General features: G+C 38.1%; 4 protein-coding genes across 7 annotated transcripts; all 4 read right to left on the minus strand.

Annotated features, from left to right (window-relative positions):
• Positions 1-3,351: 3,351 nt before the first annotated feature.
• Positions 3,352-4,254, minus strand: LOC112169152 (two-component response regulator 24). Its single transcript, XM_024306137.2, has 3 exons — positions 4,196-4,254; positions 3,633-3,903; positions 3,352-3,525 (listed from the first exon to the last, which is right to left on the minus strand). The coding sequence occupies exons 2-3, from the start codon at positions 3,855-3,857 to the stop codon at positions 3,352-3,354; spliced, it is 399 nt and encodes a 132-aa protein (XP_024161905.1). The 5' UTR covers positions 3,858-3,903; positions 4,196-4,254.
• A 1,506-nt stretch (positions 4,255-5,760) lies between these two features.
• On the minus strand, positions 5,761-6,520 carry LOC112169064 (two-component response regulator 24). The gene is made up of 2 exons (XM_024306005.2): positions 6,266-6,520; positions 5,761-5,934 (listed from the first exon to the last, which is right to left on the minus strand). The coding sequence occupies exons 1-2, from the start codon at positions 6,518-6,520 to the stop codon at positions 5,761-5,763; spliced, it is 429 nt and encodes a 142-aa protein (XP_024161773.1).
• Positions 6,521-8,065: 1,545 nt separating this feature from the next.
• LOC112169733 lies at positions 8,066-9,716 on the minus strand. Of its 3 annotated transcripts, none has more exons than XM_024306788.2 (3): positions 9,049-9,716; positions 8,487-8,811; positions 8,066-8,345 (listed from the first exon to the last, which is right to left on the minus strand). In XM_024306788.2, exons 2-3 carry the CDS (start codon positions 8,778-8,780, stop codon positions 8,154-8,156), a joined length of 486 nt encoding a protein of 161 aa, XP_024162556.1. In that variant the 5' UTR covers positions 8,781-8,811; positions 9,049-9,716; the 3' UTR covers positions 8,066-8,153. The 3 variants fall into 3 exon arrangements, with proteins under 3 accessions (XP_024162556.1, XP_024162557.1, XP_040363535.1); XM_024306789.2 differs by having other exon boundaries at positions 8,487-8,770; positions 9,049-9,715; XM_040507601.1 differs by lacking the exon at positions 9,049-9,716 and having other exon boundaries at positions 8,487-9,033.
• Positions 9,717-9,948: 232 nt separating this feature from the next.
• Positions 9,949-20,020, minus strand: LOC112169732 (CLIP-associated protein). 2 transcript variants are annotated; one of them, XM_024306787.2, is made up of 21 exons: positions 19,374-20,019; positions 18,517-18,672; positions 18,349-18,411; positions 18,085-18,153; positions 17,747-17,900; positions 17,036-17,197; positions 16,520-16,617; positions 16,171-16,245; positions 15,989-16,057; positions 15,786-15,871; positions 15,589-15,706; positions 15,392-15,490; positions 14,954-15,311; positions 13,014-14,809; positions 12,632-12,733; positions 11,934-12,038; positions 11,766-11,840; positions 11,609-11,677; positions 11,301-11,369; positions 10,966-11,067; positions 9,949-10,394 (listed from the first exon to the last, which is right to left on the minus strand). In XM_024306787.2, the coding sequence occupies exons 1-21, from the start codon at positions 19,704-19,706 to the stop codon at positions 10,233-10,235; spliced, it is 4,320 nt and encodes a 1,439-aa protein (XP_024162555.1). In that variant the 5' UTR covers positions 19,707-20,019; the 3' UTR covers positions 9,949-10,232. The 2 variants fall into 2 exon arrangements, with proteins under 2 accessions (XP_024162555.1, XP_040363534.1); XM_040507600.1 differs by lacking the exons at positions 9,949-10,394; positions 10,966-11,067; positions 11,301-11,369; positions 11,609-11,677; positions 11,766-11,840 and having other exon boundaries at positions 12,632-12,753; positions 19,374-20,020.
• Between the last annotated feature and the right edge of the window lie 288 nt (positions 20,021-20,308).

Here is a 20,308-nt window from a genome sequence, read left to right on the forward strand (position 1 = left end):
ACCACATGTAAAATATTGTTGATTTTGCTGTGATAATACTTTTTGATTCTTGATGTTATTGCTGTCTGTGTTGATGGTGATGGTGCTTTTGTTTATGAAACAAGTACTCCCTATGTTTTTTTGTTTATGGACTAAAACACATGTGCTTCCGTCATTTTTTTTTATGCAGAAATATTATGCTGACCTAGCAACAAAGGCAGTTGCTGCAACTATCCTTGGCATCCAAGTTAGGTGTGGATTCAGATCTAAGATTCCATGTAGGAGATGAATCTTTAGTGGCAAATATGAGAGAACTTTAGCAGCAAATATTTTTCTCTTGCGACGATTTGATTGTATCATCTTTTGCTATCTTTCAATGTAATTAGTTAGAATGCAACAGCCATCAAGATAGCTGAAATGCTTTCTATTTTGGTTTTATGGTATGAATGGATACATGAATGCTATCTCTTTTGGTACATTAGATGGTTGAAATAGAGTATTTCAATGCCTAAATCTTATATTGTGCATTATTTTTGTGCAAATATTTCAGGTAAAGAACCTAAAATAATCAAACAACAATCAATTACATTATGTTGTATGAATACGCATATATCGTTAATCACACAACAAATCAATTTTAATCACACAACGGTACCTATAAAATTTTGTTGTCTCATTAATACTCACACAACAGAACAAATAGGTATCAACTGTCCAATGTTAAATCACACAACGGTCCCTATAAAATTTTGTTGTCTCATTAGTACTCACACAACAGTTGCCATATTTTTCTGTTGTGTGAGAAGTTAACCAACAACAGTCCCTACTTACTTCTGTTGTCTGACCACCATCGAAACAACAATTGAATACGCCGCATCCAATTTCTGGCATTGGCATCCGCATAATCGGTGCAACGGTTATAACTAAAGCGTTGTGTCTATGAACACCGTTGTGTGAGTGTGCTTATCACACAACATCAAGATAGATGACAGACATGGTCCAAATCACACAACAGATTTTCATCGTTGTGTGATGCAGTTTTTGTAGTAGTGATTTACTACAAAAATATATGGCAATTGCCTATTACATCTCTTGGAAAAATAAAGACTTAAACTGAATTGGCGATCTATTGATCCCAGCCAGATTTGTAGTCTTCAACCCTTCACTCTAGATCATCTAGCTGCTATATTTGCTTCCAAAGCTTGAGCTTGCTCAACAGTTAGCACGTCCTGGCTAGGCTCGAGAATCGTATCCAGGATTCCATCGGCCTTAAGATGCTGGCGGACATCACGAACCCACATGTGATATTCAGAGCCAGTTGTTCCCAATGGAGCAAAGTCCAATTTGTTCAGGTTACTCATCCTGAAAGAGAACAAGAAAAAGGGTTAGTTTCAGAGCGGAAAAAGCTACCACGAAAACATATAAAATTTCTGAGCGTAGTCGCTTCCAAGAAATTCAATTCCAAGAGATATTGGATTAGATCGAAACAATGACGTAAGTGGTCGATCATAAATTCTCTACAAACTCTAAGTTTGGAGATCTCAACAAGCTTCAAGCTTGGAGTGAGCACGAACCCCCACTGTTCGGCTTAATTAGGTCTCCCCTATGATGAAGAAAGAGGGGTAGAAGAAAAGAGTTTGCAAGTCCCCGAGAAAAATAAGAGAAATTGAATAAAAACTAAAAAACGGGAACTTTTAATAAAAATTACCTTGAAATAGGTCACCAGAAAATTTGGCCGGAAAAAGTGCCAGAAAAAGTCGTCGGAAAACTGGCAGGAAAGTCGCCTGAAAGGTGGCCGGCGATCATGGACCGGCATTGACTAGGAGCTGACCGAGCTGACGTGGCAGTGGGTCCCCCGGATGCTGATGTGGCAGTGGGTCCCCTGGGTGCTGACGTGGTGGCTGACTGTTCTGATGACGTGTCGACTGACTGTTCTGCTGACGTGGCTGTGGGGTCTGGTGCTGATGTGGTTGTGGGCCTCTGTCTTGGGATTGGGCTTCTGGGCTTCTGGGCTTCTTTTCCTTTCCCTTTTTTTTCTTTCTTTCTTCTACCGGTTTTTCTATTAGATGATCAGGCGGCCAGTTCAGCAAGATTTAGGCCGGTTTTTGGACTTTTTCATCCGGTTCCTAAATCTTTAGATCAAGGGGCTTTTGCTAGCAAATTTTGGTGGAAATTGGAGGTCCGGAAGATGGTGAACCGGTGGAATATTTGTTGCGGGTTGTATGGAGCTTCTGGTGACCGGTTCGATAGGTTTCCGTCCAGTTCTGGTGGTTCTGCTGCTGGTTCTGGGTTCCTGGGGTAGATCTCTTCAGGTTGTGTGGCGGAGGCAGAAAAGGGTTCAAGGTTTTGTATTCAGATTTAAGGTTTTAGCTTCTTGAATCAGGATTTGGCTATTTGTTTCAGGGTTAGAGTCTCGTTCTGATAACGTGTTTAAGGAAAACTGAATTAGGAGAGAATTGAGTTGCGTTTTCATTGATAATAGGGATATCTTTATATAGACGATTACAAGCATAGAGATAGAGTTGTACATGGAAACATAATCGTACATTGATTGGATATCTCCTCAGATTCTCCGAGAATATCTCTAATATAAACCTTATTTCAACTAGAGCAAGTAATCTCGAGTTTGGACCAGACACATATTCTGGATTTACTTAAACAAATAAAAGAAAATTGATTTTTAGGTTTCCTGATTGTATTCTACGTGCATGAAGGCCGCCTTGAGGCTAGGGTAGGTTTATGAGAGACCTTCCAACGAAACTTTCGTCGACACTAGGTGTCTTCGAAGATGAAATTTCATCAGCGAATTTATGGGAGGCATTTATCCATGAATGCTGCATTGGCAAAAGTGTATTCATTTTTTTTTTTTACCACCAAATTTCATCAATAGATTATAGAAGGTTTATGCCAACAATGTTTTCGTCGGCACATGTTTTATTTTAATATTCCTTATGGTTGGTTTTGACGACAAAATTTATTTGCAAAATTATGGGAAACTCTTACCGATGAATATTCCGTCTAGAACAACTGCACCCATAAACAAACTTTCTTACACTACTAGAGTACTTTTAATGAACATCGCCTCGAGGAAATCACAAAAGCTACCGTTGTTAATAAAGTACGTTACATGAGAAACATGACATTCTTAATTTTCTTCTCTAGTAATCCATATGAAGTTCAAACATGCACTAGTTGCTATTCACCTTCTGGTCATGGACATGCAATATTTCCAGATACTAATTATCTTTGATTATACAACTGCTTCAATTAATCTTATAACATTTCAAGATACTAATTCGTCATTGTCAGTGTTACATGAGAAACATGACATTCTTTTCTCCTCTAGTAATCCATATGAAGTTCAAACATGCACTAGTTGATATTCACCTTCTGGAGGATGGAAATTAGCTTAGAAATGGTTAAGGGCTTCTCTTGGTAGTCATCTAGTCCTGCATTCACAAACTCTTGTATATTTTCGTTGTGAGCATGTGATGATACACCAGCAATCGTACTTCGAATCCCCATTGCACGCAGTGTCCTGGTGGCCTATTGTACAAAAGATAACCGAAAAGACCAAATTAGTTAAGCAATATCAGCAAGTAAACTCATCAGGAAAATCAATTTCTTAGGCAACATTGGTTTTAATTTTTTACCTCAATGCCATTCATGATAGGCATGTCCATGTCCATCAGTATAAGATCAAACTGTTTGCCAGAGCAGTGGACATCAACAGCTTCTTTTCCGTTACCTGCGACTTGGTTTTCAATGCCAAGATTCTCCAAGAGCTTGCGGTGAATACTTTGGTTGATCCTGCTGTCATCTACGACGAGAGCTGTTATCTTGGCTGCAGCCTCATTTGCATTTGTGCTGTTCAACATTTTGTTGCTCTTGTAAAGTAATTCAGAGGTTCCAAAGTCTGTTTCCCTAGAAAAACAGAAACAGCCATTGTGAAAAATGAGAGAATATGTCAAATGTGCCTAATAATGATAAGAAGACATTCACATTTTTTAGCATTTCATTTGGTGTTGTATATGGGGAAAACAGGCTTGGCTCAAAGATTTACTTCGCCAAAAGGATCAGAATTCGGAACCTGTTATCTAGATTTTTTTGTCAAAACACTGATACCAAATGTTTGCTACCAACCAATTTCACCTTGTAAATAGGAATAACTTCTGTATACAACAACATATAAGAGAAATGAAGGCTCAGTAGGTACCTTAATTGTAAAATGCAGAATGGATTGAAGAAAGAGGATTCTGCTTCTGCTGCTGTATATGATTGCAGGTCAGATGAGAGAAATGGTGTGTTCTTCCAATGGTTGAATTCTAACCATATTTAAAAGGGCAGGAATGACACCTGGAAAGAGGATCCTCTACCAAAAAGAAAATGGAAAAAAGGTTAAAGTGAAATTGTGGGGGTACACAGAGAGTCATAGAGTATCACTTGGATTTAGTTGAAGATCTAAAAATCTAAGAGTGTTTGATTTTTGCCTTATTTGTTGATATGCAAAGATGAGACGCTACTGGTTCTTTGCATAATTGAAAGATGTGAAAGTGACAACCAAATGTAAAGATCATTTCACACTAAAGGCCAACATACTTTTACTCTTTTTCACCACTCCCAATTTTTTCATTCAATAGCCTCATAACCCGAATCATCAAGTATAAAGAAAGTATTCTATGAGATCCTACACCGCATGCAACTTCCATAGTTCGAAATTTTTACCCTTTTCGAACAACTTCTATAAGCAACCAATTCAGTGTCATACTGTCATTAGAAATTAACCGTCTAAATTTTTTTTTAATTTTTTTAGGTTGGTAAAGTGGCCTCACGGCTGCACTCGTGTCTTATCATCTTACGTGGCGGTGCACGTGGCATAGGTATATATCCACATCAGTGCACGATGCGTACATATATCCACCCAAGTCGTTGAACTAATGTCAGTGGTACAAGAATTTTTTGTAGGCTGTAACACATTATCCTTGTCATCATTAGAAAGGACACTTTGTACTAATTTCTGATATCGTTGTTTGCTTGATAATCTGTAATAAGGACATATGCAGCTTGTCCTTTTGACATGACGGAATCTGAAAAAGACATGCATACACAATTCGGCCAGCTGGTTGTTTGACTAGCCACCCCAAAATTGACCTGATGCCTCATTTACATACATAATGGTATTAGGTCCATGTAATTAAGTCCCATATGCAGCCACACATCCACACTGAGGTTACCAGCTGAAGGGAAAGAAAATGGGCACCATCTTCATTCTAGTCATGGTATGCAATGAACCAGAATCTAAAGAGATTCTGACGTGATTTTATGAATGTCTAATAGATGGTGAAACTTCTTGGATGCATGAATGCATCGATCAAATGGTCCAAAATGGTTTACTGTTATAGAAAGTAAGCAATGATACGATTATCTCATGCAACAGCTGTATCACTGATTTCTTTCGCTTTTGATTTGACTTGGTACTTGATTATGAGGGATTATAGTTCTAGTGGTAGCTATAGAGTCTTGAACTTGATTGTTCATCATTAGAGGCCAACAATATTACACTGTTTTAGGCTTTCTGGTTTGTAGTTCTTCATAGGCAATCAGCTCAAACCAAATGCAAGAGGCCAAAAGAAGGAAACCATAGGTTTGAGGTTTATTAAATAAAGAGAACTCCATTTTATTCAAACATTAAAGAAAGGATTACAAAATCCACAACAACTTGAACAGAAACTAAACGAGGGAGTCCTCTATTTCGGCTTGATGCAGCCTAGCTTTTCACCCTCAGTTGCTATCCAGCTCTTGCAGGATTGGAACAAACTTGGAAGGATGAAGAGGCTTCTCAATAAAACCATCACCCCCAGCTTCCAGAAACTCTTCTTTCTCACGTTCTCTAAACATAGTTGACATACCAAGCAGCTTGGTCTGTACCCCCAAGCTCCGAAGCAGCATAGCAAACTGTCATCGACATGCCAAACATCAATGAGTGAACTATATGCTTGAGTACATTTAATATGACTTCAGATTGCCTGTATGTAGAATTGAAGTACTTATAATGAGCATCAAAGTCTAATCAATGCATGATGTCTAGTTTCCACATGTTAATAAACAGGTCAGAAGGAATACTAGATGTGTATATAAAGCCTCATCTCCATTCATGACAATCATCAATGAGTAAACAGATGCTTGAGAGTACTTATAGAGAGGATCAAAATCTAATATATCATGCTTTCTAGTTTCACCGTTTGTTAATAAAATGATCAATGGAAATTAGATGTGTATATATGACCTGCGCTCCGTTCATTTCTCGCATATGCATATCTATGAGAATCACATTGAAACTGGCTCCCATATTAAGCAGAATAATGGCAACATCTGCATTGTCCACAGCCTCGGTGTTTACACCATAGGCCGTGAGATATGCCTTCCCAATAAGTCTACAGGCGGGTGATGGATCCACCAGAAGTGCTTTCAGGTTGTTGTTCCAAGACATTAGGGGAGTCGTAGCACCTTCTTGGTTACCATTAGCATTTCCATCAGCCATTTTTCAAGGAAGCAGTTGATGGTTTCCCTCTACATGAACAAAAAAAGTATAATCAAACTTAGGGGCATCAAGTTGTGCTATCTCATATGTTAAGGATAACAAATTAAATCTTATATATACCAGAAGCTAGGCAACTTTCTTATATAGGAAAGCTATTGAATTGATGCTACTTCAAAGAAAAATTAATCTTGTGGTTAAAAAATATGTCAACCAGCATTCCAATTTTGTACATGCAATATAACAAAACTTAAAAAAGAAAATTAAAATGCTCTTAACTAGAAAAGCAGATACCTTAAGAGGAGATAATTATAGAAGGAATTGTAAGGATTCACCAACTTGAAGCTCTAAGTTGATTGTAGAAATACCTTAAAGATGCTTATATAGAGATTACAGAAACAAGAGTGCTGCACTTCCAATGGGCTAAAAGCACAAAAATTATAAGGGAAATAATGAAACCGAGATTCGCGGAAAAAAAAAAAGACAACCAGCTTTCTTTTTTGTTTCCTTATTGAGGTAATTTTCTGGATTTAATCGAATCCATGCATCTTAAGTACTTGAAAACTAAAGCACTAAATATTTATCATGTGAAGGTGCTCACATTTTGTGCGCGTTTGCTAATGTTAGTTCGGTTTCTAGCTACTTTCTACTATTCTTGATTGATGATTTACGTACTTTAAGCATATGAACAAAAATGTCTTTAACTCAATAACATTAGTTTACCATTGTGGATGAGATTGTTGCACAAGTGACAAATTCATATAGTTCTCCTGTATTCATTTACCACCTATATTGGACATCTAAGAAACTTAATATTAGTACTTCTTAGCTGGTTTTCATTTCTGGAAAAATCTCTCGTGTTACTGGTCTCCTCTTTCATACAGTTTTTGGACTTTACAACACATCACAAACTCATGTCTAGGATAAGGAGAGAAAAAAGTTTTGTTTACAGTATGGAGTTTCTCCTAAATAACGATCAAACAAACATGTCCAAGTTATCTTACACTCGAATAGTCCCAAACAGAATTTCTGCTAAAAGCTAAACTTCAAATCACACAATGAGTACTAACTGCCATTCTTTCATGCTAGGCTAAGAAAACCGCCTCAGTATTAGCAATATCATTGGAAACATATGTGATAACATACAAACTGTATGGCCAATGCTTTTGCTTTTCACCTGTAAGGGCCTACAACTCTAGTGGTATAGAGTGTTTAGCATATGTTTTCTTTCACAGGTTCACCAATGCACCCAACTTAATTCATAGCAGACCAGTGGGCTTATACTTCTGGTTGTAAGCCAGTTTTGCATGTTTCCTTGCAGCATCCTCTTAAAATAGCCGAATATTACATTGCTGTCTGATGTCTGGTATATAGGATTCTTCATTGTTTATGCTTTATGTTTAGATGGTGTATGTGCTTACTTTTTTCTTGTAGCATTTTTCATAGCATGATCCTTTCTCAGTGAGTATTCTTAGAGGGCAATTTCACACAAAAAGGAAAGAAGCCAGCAATGGGATAGAAACACTACTGCAAAGATATAGAGAAATCCATTTTATTGAAATATTGAAAACAAAGTACAAGGGCACAACAACTAAGAAATGAAAATAAATAAATAAAGTCCTTGATTTAGGCTGGATCAGCCTGGCTTTTCATCCCTGGTTGTTATCCAGCGCTTCCAGGACTTGAAGAAAGTTATCAGGACTAAGAGGCTTTGGAATGAAGCCATTACCCCCGCTTCCAGAAATGCCCGTTCCTCTCTTTCTCTACAAAAAGTTGTCATACCGAGCATCAGGGACCTCACTCCCATGGTTCGAAGGTGACTCACACACTGTCATAGACATGCCAAACATCAAATGATTGAAATCAGTACTTATAATGAGAATGAACTAATCATTACATGCTTAGTTTGTTTTTTCCCTGAATGTAAATAAAAGGATGAAAATGGAAATTAGAAGTGTGTGTATAACACCTGTGCCCCGCTCATATAGCGCATATGCATGTCAATGAGGATCAAACTGAACCTAGCACCAGAAAATATGAGCTCCAAAGCAGCCCGTCCATCAGTCACAGATGTAGTTTCGACACCATAAGCTGTAAGATAAGCCGTCCCCAGAATCCTGTGGTTTTCAGATTCGTCAATAAGAAGGATAGTCAGCTTGTTTCTCCAATTCCTCAAAGCTGGCCTATCCGGATTCCCACCGTTACCGTTTTCTGCAGGGTTCCCATTGTTTGACATGCGACCATTAGCAATTGCTGGCAACATTGTTTGAAGGAAGCAATTAGTAGACTGGTTTCTGTACGTGAACAAAGAGAAAAGTGTAATGAAAAATAGTTTAACGGAACAGCAATCTACAACATAGGAATACTGCTTAGTGCTTACTGATGCTACTGGGGAGCAAATGTTAGTATGCTATGGATTGTACTATGAATGAACAACAATAAAAGCATGTGAAAAACAAATATGCAATAGCATTTCTATGTTTTGTAGATGAAAAGCTCTATAAAACTTCATATAAAAGAGATATACATACCTCAGGAAGGAGGTTGTAGAAGGAAGTGTAGGAATACCAGCAAAGTCTTGAAGCTCTTAGCTGATATGCTTATATACACCACTGCAGAAAACTGAAATGTTTTCTACCATTTCCAGCAGGCTAAAAGTGCAGGCAGTGACGAGGAAAGCATGAAGGAGAGCGTTATTTGCGCGAAAGGGGGTGATTATTTAGGCGCAACAATCAGAAAACCAGATTTTTTTCTCCTTATGGAGTTAATTTCTGAGATTTCAATGAATCTATGCATCTTAATTGCTCGAAAACAAAAGCGTTAATGATTATCGCGTGAACACTTCACGTGATATGCTTGCTAATGAGTTCGGTTTTCTACCATTCTTGCCGATTTGCAGGTATGCTTTAGCATATGAGCAAAAATTCCTTGAACTCGTTCACATTTCCCACTCTGGATAAAATTGTTGCACAAGTGACTGACCATGTAGTTAGTTCTCTTCCATTTGCCACCAACGTTGGATATTTTTTCAATTCTTTACATCATATTTAACATCAGAAACTGGAATACCATATCGCAGACTCATGTCTCAGATAAAACGAAAAAGAAGATCGATGTTTAAGACTTCGAGTATGCCTCAGACAACAATCATATCTTCTGTAAGCAATCATATCTTCTGTAAGCTACTTTGCACTGAAATAGTCCTAAAATTGCATGAAGTTACGACATTAAGTTCCCTGTCAATTAACCATAAGTTACGAACTTAAAATTGCATGAGTCAAGTTACTTCCATTATTAAGCTCCGATTCTTCTGTTTGACGTCAATGTTATAAAATGCTTTAAAATGCCTTGTCTATTAATACCACATATCATTGGCGATACCCATACAGTGGCCAAGCAGAAAAAGGCATATATGAAGCTCAAAAATGTAATCACTCTATAAATGGTAATGCAAAACCTTTCTTTTATATATAAATGCTGTTTGGGAAATCTAGATTACAATATGTGCGCTGTAACACTAAATGTTTCCCACAAAATGCACTCTACCTCCAAACCAGACACATAAGAATTTGAAAAAGAATGAGAATACAAACATGTGAAAACCCCCCAAAACAAAAATGAATACAAAGAAGCGAAAATGCATTCACACAATATACAAAATACAACAGATGAACTTGGCAACACCCAAACCCACAATTCCTACCTAACTGAACTGCTAATCATGGTTAGTGTCTATTGGCGTGCCTGTCCTCGCCTGTGAAATTCGATTAGCATAAATAGTCACCAACCGTAACTGTGTGCTGTTGAGCCCCTCCAGATATGGCAAGAATGCTTTTCCAAGCATGATATATACATCAACTAAACAGAAGACGACAGTCTGCAAAGCACAGCATAGATTGCACTAATTCAGAAACAAAGCACAAGAACATATACAGAACACAAATATCCCACTAAAGTAAATTCAAGCAGTAGGGCATAAAACCACAACTGCTGCAGAAATCCAATCTCAACATTCTATGGTTCCAGAAGGTCCTACTGCAGGTTCAGGTGATATTGAACAAGTGCAGTAGTATAAATGTTCCAACTTCTAAATTTTCAGAGCAAACGGAAGAAAAAAATAAATTGACAGGCTGCAGAAACGGACAGCTTCAAGTTAATCAGTTACAATCAGTTCTCCAAACTTGCTCTCAATAAAATAGTCTTTAAAGATGATGAGAAAGTTTCAAGAAATTAAACTTGATTTAATCTCAGAAACACTTTCACAGATGGCAAAGGTATGGGCAAAAAAAAAAAGGTAAAATTAAAGGGGAAAAAAGAAACAAAAATAAAAACCTGGAGAACTCATACCAAGCAACTTAAGGTCTAGATCATTTGTGACATTTTTCATTTGAATGGTCATTGCTAATGCACTACAGGGATTAAGGGATAAGATCAATTATAGCCCTTACCTTGCGAACATCAGCACTCTGGTTTCCAAACGCTTCGAACAGTGCAGGCAAAAAAGATGGTAATTGAGCCATTAGTTCCTCCTGTGAAAGCCTGCCTACAAGCTGAAGAAGAGAATAAAGAGGCTTAGCAAGATAGTACTTGATAGATACCGAGAGGGTAATGTGAATTGTTGGAAGAAAACAGATCACTCTTCTCTGGCAAATAGTACATCTTTGGATGGGGAAGAAGTTTTTAAAGGGACCACAACCAATAAACATCCAAAATCTTAAGTGTCTACGCATAGTCATAACCATCCAAAAATTTCATATAGATCGAATACATAGAAGTGTAATACCTTTGTCAAACAGTTTATGCAAGTAACAAGAGTTTTCTCATCTTCAGTTACCAATAAAGGGACAATGACCTGCAGCATCAACAATTGACAACACCACACATTAGTAAATAGAAAGGCAAGAAGTCAAAAGTTGACACAAAATTTTTCTAATGTTTTTGGATTAGTGTTCAGCCAATGACTTCTTTGACTGTGGAGCACACATATTTTCTTCACCTTTCTTTTTTTTTCTTTTTTTTTATCAGGAACCAGTTTTCTCAGTGCTGATAAAAATTTCACAAGGCTGGGAGGGAACTGAAATGGATACATACACTTAAACATCTGAATGGATCATACTGCGACAGAACAATACTCAAGCAGTGCTCTGATTCATTTGAAACCTGAACATGAAATAAAATAAGATTAGTTTGAGACATGAAAAACAATGCAAATAAATAATAAAATTAACCTTAGTTGAATAAAAGCTACCTGGGGAACTAAGTCCTTTGTAACATGCAGCAGCTTCTCAATCACGATCTCAATAGAATCTTCCATTGCAGCTTTCTGAAAAAAAAAAAAAAAAAAAAGCCAATATTAGCAATACTAGATTGGAGGATTAAATGCTCTTCACATCATGCAACAAAGTAGATAACAAACCTGGTTCTTAAGCATTTCAATAATCAATGAAAGAGAGAGCTCCCGGATGGAGGAGTCAAAATCATCCAACACCTCAAGTACAACTGTCAAAATTTGATTGAAGTACTGCACAGATACCGCAAAATAATCATTAACATAAGATCCAGAGCACTTGCATACACCAAAGATCTCTACTTACACAAAACAAATATATAGTTTGGATCTCTAGTGCAACAACAATATGCCACACCCCTCACCATGTTGACTTCTCTGTGCTGTCAACACAATCAATTGGCCATTGTGATCAAGATGTCCCCAAATTGAAATCCTAACTATTTTAGTATTGTATCAACTGTTAGTCCAATTCTTGATATAGTGTTACCCTCAATGCTAAAACCGTTTGAAGCTGTCCGTCTTCTTTTCAAACAAGAAAATTAAACCTACCACATACAATTTACAACATTTATAAAATAAAATAAAACAAAAAATAGAAATGTAGAATGGATGAGTTCTCCATGTTTGCGGAACATTCTCCGCATGGAGAACTGGTGAGTTCTTTATAACATTCTCCATGTTTCTTTTCATCAATATCCTAACAATTGCCACTTTCTCATTTTCTAATTTATCTCGACCTTCCTCACCCCCCATCTGATTATAAAATTTAAGAGTTTATACATGCATTGAATGATTAAGTGTGCCAATAATTGAGACTAACAAACCTTGGTCCAAATAGAGTGGTCATTAGTTTTAGAAGCTTCGATTAGCTGTTGAAGTGCACCACGCTTACTTTCTGCAGGACTTTCCTCAGTTCCAGTGCTAATCTATAAACAGAAACAAAACACTACTTATATAAGGGGTAAAGCTCCAGAAAGTGCAAATTTATGATCAATATTTTTCTTGACATGACAATTGACTGTTTACATGTTTAGAGAAGCAAATCACTAGTGAAATCATTCTAATGTCTTACTGAGGATTACTTTTTAAAAAACTAGAGTTTTATCACAAAATACTGATAATAACTCATAAAAAGAAAACGATAAACTTACGATTTCCGAAAAGAAAAAAAAAGAACTTTGGAGGTTATAATGTCAAAGAACTCACCAGGTGGAGTATCTGAGGAATGCTGGGACCTGAGTCTGGAATAGAATTAACCTTTAAAGCTTTAAGTTGGTGGTGATTCTGGTCCAAGTCGGTGGAAGCTTCACTATGCCCAATGCTCTCAGCAGCCCCAATATGGTCCGAGTTCAAAACCCCATTAACATCCAGGGAATGAGTATGCAAACTTTCTAAATTTACTCTACCTTCGCCATTGTCCAGAGGGCTAGTCCAGGAACCAGAGCTCTGATTCATGGCACTGATCATGTAAGTTGGATCCTTGGATTTTGCATTGAGAACATCAATGTTAGAACCAGTCTCAAAATTCTGATACAAGTTTTCCCCAGTCTGATCAGAAGCTGCTTGGCCAACCGAGCCAGTCACCAAGGCTGTTTCTTGGGTTGAACTCCACTTCCTGCCACCATCACTATCAACTGAACCAGCAGAATACCTCCCAAAGAAATGACTCTTCTTTGAGGCACTAATATATCCTTCTTCGGAAGATGTTCCAACTGCATCAGACGGGTCATAAGAAGACTTGCGCTGTCGCTCTTTCTTGTTTTGCAAAAAGTTCATAAGGTCCACTTCGATGCGAGGAGTACTTTGTTTCAAGGCTCTTCTCAATGAATTTTGTTCTTCAACTGACAAGCTAAGAATAAAATTCAAGACAGCTGTTGGATCAAAGTGAGAGTATACAGAGATTATGCATGTAATAGCTGCCTCCTTTAGTTTAGTGTTTTTATCATGGACCAATGGTGTCAACTTCGAAAGCCATAATTTTAGGATGCCACTATTACCAGAACCTTCAGTATTCACTGAATGCTTGTTAAATGAACCGATAGAAAACTCAATAACAGCTAATTTAGCCTTTGGTGACCTCTGTTCATCTAGTGAACGAAGCAAAGCAGGTAACAGGGAATCTACACTGTAAGTCTTGCCAACGATGACCAAAGTTGTTGAGCAAGGTTGCCTAACTAACTCCTTTGGGTCAATTAACCGTGAGAAAACATGAGGTAGGATCCTTTCCATGTAACTTTCAAAGGGCTTACGGCATGATGGAATAATGTCTGCAAGTGTTGAAAGGGCTGCTTGTGCAACTTTGTGGTGCGGATCATCCAAGTGTTGGAAAAACAACTTCATTACTTTCTCGAAATTCTGAATCACTTCTTGAATTCCTCTTTGGCCTTGCTGCAACAAAGACCGAAGATAATTAAATGCAGCAACCCTAGCTGACCAGTCTGAAGATGAACTTAGTCCTTCACTCAAAGCATCATTTAGCGATGCTGGACCTTCTACATAATTTGCCATCTCCTGTGAGAGTTGGCTATCATCAAAACTTCTCCTCCTGCCTGCAGATATCCTTCCTGTAGCATTCTTTCTTAAGAGGGGCCTTTGAAAATTGGGGATATGGTTATTATGTGAATCCCTAAAGTTTCCATCCCTGTGAGATGTGTCCAAATAATGCCTGTCAGCTTGATGATTCATAGTTCGCCTAGCCTCCCTACTGTCAGTATTCTCTTCAATGAAACCCCTTTCGTGGATTCTCTCAGAAGCCCTCTTTATGTTGTAGGATGAAACAGTTGGCAGTGTTTCAGCTGATAAATTACCGCGATATGATGATTTAGCGGAATCTTTGGAAGCTTGAATTTGCGTAATGATATCAGACAAAACCAGGCCACCATTGCGGTTACTACCTTTGTTACTTGAGGTGGTTGAATCTGTCATTAGCGAGTTTGAAAGATGATTAGAAGCTGGGACAGCAGCAGGGAATGGTGGATCACGAGATGATGGAGGGTCAACTCCTGCACTAGGGGCAAAAAGAGAACAATTTAGCCGCTCACAAATCAACCAGATTTTGACAATTCAGATATATAGATTATCTAATGTGTTAGCATACTGAAATTCACAAGTTATATCAAGGTGAAAGAAAGTAAGATATTAGGTACCTAGATCCAGACTAGATGACCGGAGAGTTGAAGAATTATGTCTGTCAGACAACTCCAAACCTCTAAGCATGCTTTCAATTGCACTGACCTTCTGTTTGCTTGCATGCAACACACTTTCCAGACTACGCTCAGTACCTTTACCATGTGACTTCGCTTGTGACAGATGAAGTCCTGACGAGAAAGAAGTCCCAGAGGATAAACTTGAACTTCTATCCATTGCAACAATAGCCGAAGTTCCATATCCAGGTAGATTAGCAGAAGCAGATGGCTGGGGAGTAAATGAGACCGGTGTACCCCTATCACGAACAGATGGAGAAGCATGTCGCCTATGTATCCCCCCATCCTCTTCATTGATTAACTGTGCAAATTTTTAAACATGGATATAAGAAGTTGACTACAAAATAGAATCAAATTATCCTTAAGGTTAAGAGCACATACCCTTTGAATAACGGGATCAAATAGTGAAAATAGTCGTCGGGAACGCTCCGGCCAGGTTTTTGAAAACATTCTATAGCACATTCTTGCAGTTGAACGGACCTGTCAATTACACAGGGAGGTTTACATATGATATCCATGGCATTTCACCATTCCAAATAAGTCATAAAATACAAGATATGAATTGTTGAATTGAATACCTCGCTCATTGCATCTGCAACACAACATCTTATTAGATCTTCATACAAATCTGCCGATCTCTGTATTTCAGGTTCATCAGCCCAATACTCCAGTATCAACAGTGCATAGTCACAGCACCTACAACACGTGATATTAGTGACTCAAACAAAAACAAAGTCTAACAGCACCCACATATAAATTAGTGTCAGATATAAACCTTGCTCGAAGTATTGCATTACGGTCATTCTTTGCACAATCCGCAATACGAGGGAGCACCCGAGCAACTTTACAGTTACGCAACATCTGGGAAGCAGAAAGGAAGAAACACAAGATACTTTTTCATAAACGAACGATTTTCTACTTACAAAAAAAAGGTAAAGGTAAAAGTAAAAGTAAAAGGATCAATAGAATTGTAATTACCGTTTTTATGCAGTTATCTGCAGACTCTGCAATTACAAGTACAGTGATCACAACCAGCTTGAAAAGGACCTGGTTACATACGATTAATTAGAGTACTGCTTTTTCATCACTTGAGGATTTTTACTTTTCTTTTCCCCTTCCTTTTTTAAGGATTATTTTTGGTAAGATAATTATGAACTTACTGGAATGAAAATCTCTGCATATGACTCAAAATCTCCCAATAGCTCCTTCGACAAAAAGCATAACAGATGGCAAGCCTAGAAACAAATCAAGTTAATCATAAGAACCCCTTGACGCTATAGGAATAAACAGAAAATATCAAAGAGCAAATGGACAACATGAACTAGTGCCTTTGACAGTTGAACCACTGTTTATATATTAAAAGAGCTAAACATCCTAACCCTACAGTCCTACTGACAACTGCAAAAAATTGCAAGAGCTAATACTACAGTAAACTGCTCACAAAAGAAAGCCAGATATTGCTAAAGTGATTTTAAACCAATAGCCTAAAAGAGGTTATTATTATAATACCTGCTTCACTATGCTAGACCTTCGATCAGATAACTGTGTGTTCAGAGGATTCACAAGTTGCTTCAAAAGTCCCCGAAATGATTGATAATCAGCAGCACCTGATAGGAAGTGATTATTAGCAAACTCTACACCAGAACTACTACATGTATTTATCATATCCAATATTTAGTGGCCAATAATCTATTTTCCAACATGCCATTTCACTATTTATTACTTCGAACATGCAAAGATGACAGTGTTGGGAGAAGAGAGAAAAGTAAGGGGACAACAATACTTTAATCAGACATCAACTTTGGGACACAACAAAACAAAAATTTATTTAGCATTCCCACGAGAAGTGCATGTTTAACCGAATATGCATTAAATAAGAATTTAAAGTTATATGTAAAATGCATCAAGACAATGCCTAAAGAGAACCACAGCAACTGCCTGAAGCATGAATTACTAAACATAATCTCTATGCTTCTGCGAATATTACACTGAAGAAATTAGTAGGAGAGAGTAGGGCAAAGATACCTCCATATACAAGCCCTTCTATTCTCTGCATTGCAGCAATCCGAATTGACCAGTCTTTCTCTGGTACAAGGGTAGAAGCTATTTTCTCCACTTCTCTTATTAGTTCCTTTTCAGAATAAACTTTTATAGGGTCTACAGATTTTACAGTTGGATCAGTTTCCGCTGCATAGGACAGATGAAGAAAACAAATCAATATTATGTGAATACTCAGTCTTACCTGTTCAATGGATAACACATCATATATTTAAGGCTGGATTCAAACCACTATTCTATAGTATAGAAATTACACTTTAAAGGCAATTTTTTACAGTGGCTATATATTTCAATAGCGACTAGTATTCACATGTTTTAAAAATAAAATTTCTATTCATTCCCAACATCCCAAAAAATATTTCACCTAATATGCAGCAAAGATACATAAATGAAATTTGAATAAACAAATAAATAGATGAGGCTATCACAAAGCTCTAAATCGAGAAACAAGAATTAAGATGGTTTTCCATGATATTTTATAAAGAAAAATAATCAGCTAACTTTCAAAACTAAAAACAAAGACAAGGAAGTATTGTTGTGACAAGAAAATTGAGAACAATTGATTTTTGGAAGAAGATTTAACTTCACCATTACTATGTATACCAGGTTCAATTAATCACTTCTGAGCGAGCAAATAACATCATGGTGTCCCCAGAATTGAACGACAAGCATTCTCACCTCCAAATTGAGATACCTCCCTTGAGGAACTCTTAGCCTTTGGACTATTTCTCTTTGGGTTATGGCTCAAGGGCTTTGTTTCTACAGCAGCAAGTCCATCTGATGAGCGATTCTTAGGTTCAATCCTCTCTAGCCTTGCATTAATATCCTTCACCTGCATTGCAAATTGAATAGAACCCAATGAGCAACTAGCATCAAATAACATCCGGAAGACAAAATCAATCATTAACAATATTTGAAGTACTAGGAAAAGATAACGACAAAATAAATATGGGAAACTGAACAGCAATTAGACGTCAAATTTTCTCAGTTAGATATTACTCATATTAGATACTCACCATGGACATGGGAAGATGGTGCCGCTGAAGTTCATCACGGAACTGAGTCCCTGCCTGCGTATACATCTCCTGGGAATTGGAATAAGTATAAAAGTCAGATTACATCAACAAATCGAATCCCAACCTACGAAAAATTTAAAGATATACTCTACATAGCATGGCTTCAAAGCATCTCAGGAGGACCAAAGTCACCAGGTGGTAGCATAAGAAGAAAAGATTTAATATAGTGCATTAAACTGGAACTATAAGACCAGAACCACTAACCTCAATGCACAATATAGCTGCGTCCCTTACACCGGGATTTGAATCACTTAACATCTGCAGAATCTGATATCAAAAAAATACATAATTAAATTAGTTTGTTTCCCATGAGCATTTGAACTGAGTAGAAAGAAAATTGATTGTCTTGTTCATAGAAGTCAGCAAACATACCGGAGGAAGTATAGCACGCTGAAGAGGAAGTTCGGTTGATGCAAAAAGTCCAATTGCTGAGGTGACAGTTCGTGCAAACTCCTCTCTAACTCTCCAACTTTTGTGTGCCCAGGCATAAGAACCTGCTCTTTCAACAATGAGCGTTGGAGAAGACACCTGCAACAGAAGGAATGTGACATTTCAGACTTGGTAACTTCAGTAAAACACCTATTTGTAAGAAAGTTGGGATATATTTTGAGAAATGACAGAAGGAAACAATAAAAATTTTAAGCATCACCAAAGACTACAATGGCAAAAAGACTATAAACACTACTATAGTTGCTAACTTCTACTAGCTTCAAAGAAAAGAGAAGAATAGTATCAGTGGCGGACGGTTTCCATATTTTAAATTTCAAATGTGTGAATGTACAATTACATATTTCATATCATCTGGAAGATAGAAACAAACTGATTGGGTAGAACAATTGGAGCTTAAGGCAAAAACACCAGAACAGTAACCCGTAACCGGTAACCATTGAGATGTGTCTGCACTAAACGCAAACCAGCCGAGCACCAGAATAAACATCTAATGTGGCTGTTAAACTGTAATTATGAATGAAAAATTAGAAACTACACCAATGGGATCCCAATCCACTAAGCAATTCACTTCATTAACTAGTCACGAGACCAAAATTTTCCCACATTTAAATGTATTCTCATGTAAATTAAGAGAGCAAATGAGGAATGAACATCAGTACAAGTCCAAAAGTAGCAACCTAAACGATTCGGGTTCAGAATCAGTCAATTCTAGCATGCATCAAGTACATTTGAGAAAATTGAATCAAAAATGTGGAGGGGCAAGAGAGGAAGTAACAAACCTCCATAAGAGTAAGCAGCAGCCTCCGGGCGGCGTCGCGAACGGGCTGCTTGGCATCGCCGAGGCGCTCGACGATGGCGGGGACAAGCGCATTGAAATGAAGCTTGAGATGGTCGCCGGAGAGGACGGCGGCGGAGGCGAGGGCCTGAAGAGAGCCCTGGGAGACTCGGAAGTTGTTGTCCTTGAGAAGATCCATGCAGCAATCGACGAGCGCAGTGACCTCGGCCGAAGTGAGGCTCTTCCTGGAAGCTTCGAGAAGCTGGTGGAGACGCTCCACTCCGGCCATGCGCTCCTTGGTGTCCTTGGCGCGTGCGAGTTCAAGCGCTTCCTCCATCGGGGCGTGATCTGGTGCGGACCGGCTCAGATCTGGCGAATTCCGGCGTCGGAGTTAGGGCATGCGATTCGGTTGGTGAAGTCAAGTGAGTCAGTGAGAGAGAGACTGAGAGTGAGAGAGAGTGGGGAAATGTGAGGGATAATTCAGAGGAAGTGTGGCTGAATTTACAGGGGGGCCTCTTCTTCGTCTCCGAGGCTCGAGCTTAGAGCAGGGGCTTGTTGCTTCCTGGTTTAGATTTTTAGAGAGAGAAAGAGAGAGAGGAGGAGAGAGAGAGAGATAGAGAGGGTGGTTTGGCTTTTGCTAGATTGAAGGAGAAGGGATGAAGAAAACACGATGTGGTTGAGAGAGGGGCAATTAAGAGCGTTACCCCTGGTGTTTTTGTAATTTACGGATTCTACCACTGTGTGCTTACTTGTTTGGTAGTTACTACAGTGAACAACAGTCATGGTCTTTCTTTTATTTAATTTTTTTTTGTCTTTAATTTTTTATTGGACTTGACCTTGGTTAATTATTCCATGTCCAAAGAAAGAACCTGGGTTTATGGGCAATTTGGGCACATGAAACTGTTAGAAGACTTCCGGAAGTACCATCCGAAGATGGGG

The sequence above is a fragment of the Rosa chinensis genome, chromosome 6, assembly GCF_002994745.2.
Source record: "Rosa chinensis cultivar Old Blush chromosome 6, RchiOBHm-V2, whole genome shotgun sequence".
Classification (NCBI taxonomy): domain Eukaryota; kingdom Viridiplantae; phylum Streptophyta; class Magnoliopsida; order Rosales; family Rosaceae; genus Rosa; species Rosa chinensis.

Excerpts from the sequence above, each read along its gene's own strand:
- LOC112169733 (XM_024306788.2), bottom strand. The coding sequence starts at position 8,780 with ATGTTGCCAGCAATTGCTAATGGTCGCATGTCAAACAATGGGAACCCT. Across the intron at positions 8,346-8,486 it reads GCTATATGAGCGGGGCACAG|TGTGTGAGTCACCTTCGAAC; the intron begins GTGTTATACACA and ends TGTCTATGACAG.
- LOC112169152 (XM_024306137.2), bottom strand. The coding sequence starts at position 3,857 with ATGTTGAACAGCACAAATGCAAATGAGGCTGCAGCCAAGATAACAGCT. Across the intron at positions 3,526-3,632 it reads CTATCATGAATGGCATTGAG|GCCACCAGGACACTGCGTGC; the intron begins GTAAAAAATTAA and ends TTTGTACAATAG.
- LOC112169732 (XM_024306787.2), bottom strand. The coding sequence starts at position 19,706 with ATGGAGGAAGCGCTTGAACTCGCACGCGCCAAGGACACCAAGGAGCGC. Across the intron at positions 12,039-12,631 it reads ACCACTCTATTTGGACCAAG|TACTTCAATCAAATTTTGAC; the intron begins GTTTGTTAGTCT and ends GTATCTGTGCAG. Across the intron at positions 11,841-11,933 it reads TTGAAATGCTTAAGAACCAG|AAAGCTGCAATGGAAGATTC; the intron begins GTTTGTTATCTA and ends TTTTTTTTTCAG.
- LOC112169064 (XM_024306005.2), bottom strand. The coding sequence starts at position 6,520 with ATGGCTGATGGAAATGCTAATGGTAACCAAGAAGGTGCTACGACTCCC. Across the intron at positions 5,935-6,265 it reads GAGAAATGAACGGAGCGCAG|TTTGCTATGCTGCTTCGGAG; the intron begins GTCATATATACA and ends TGTCGATGACAG.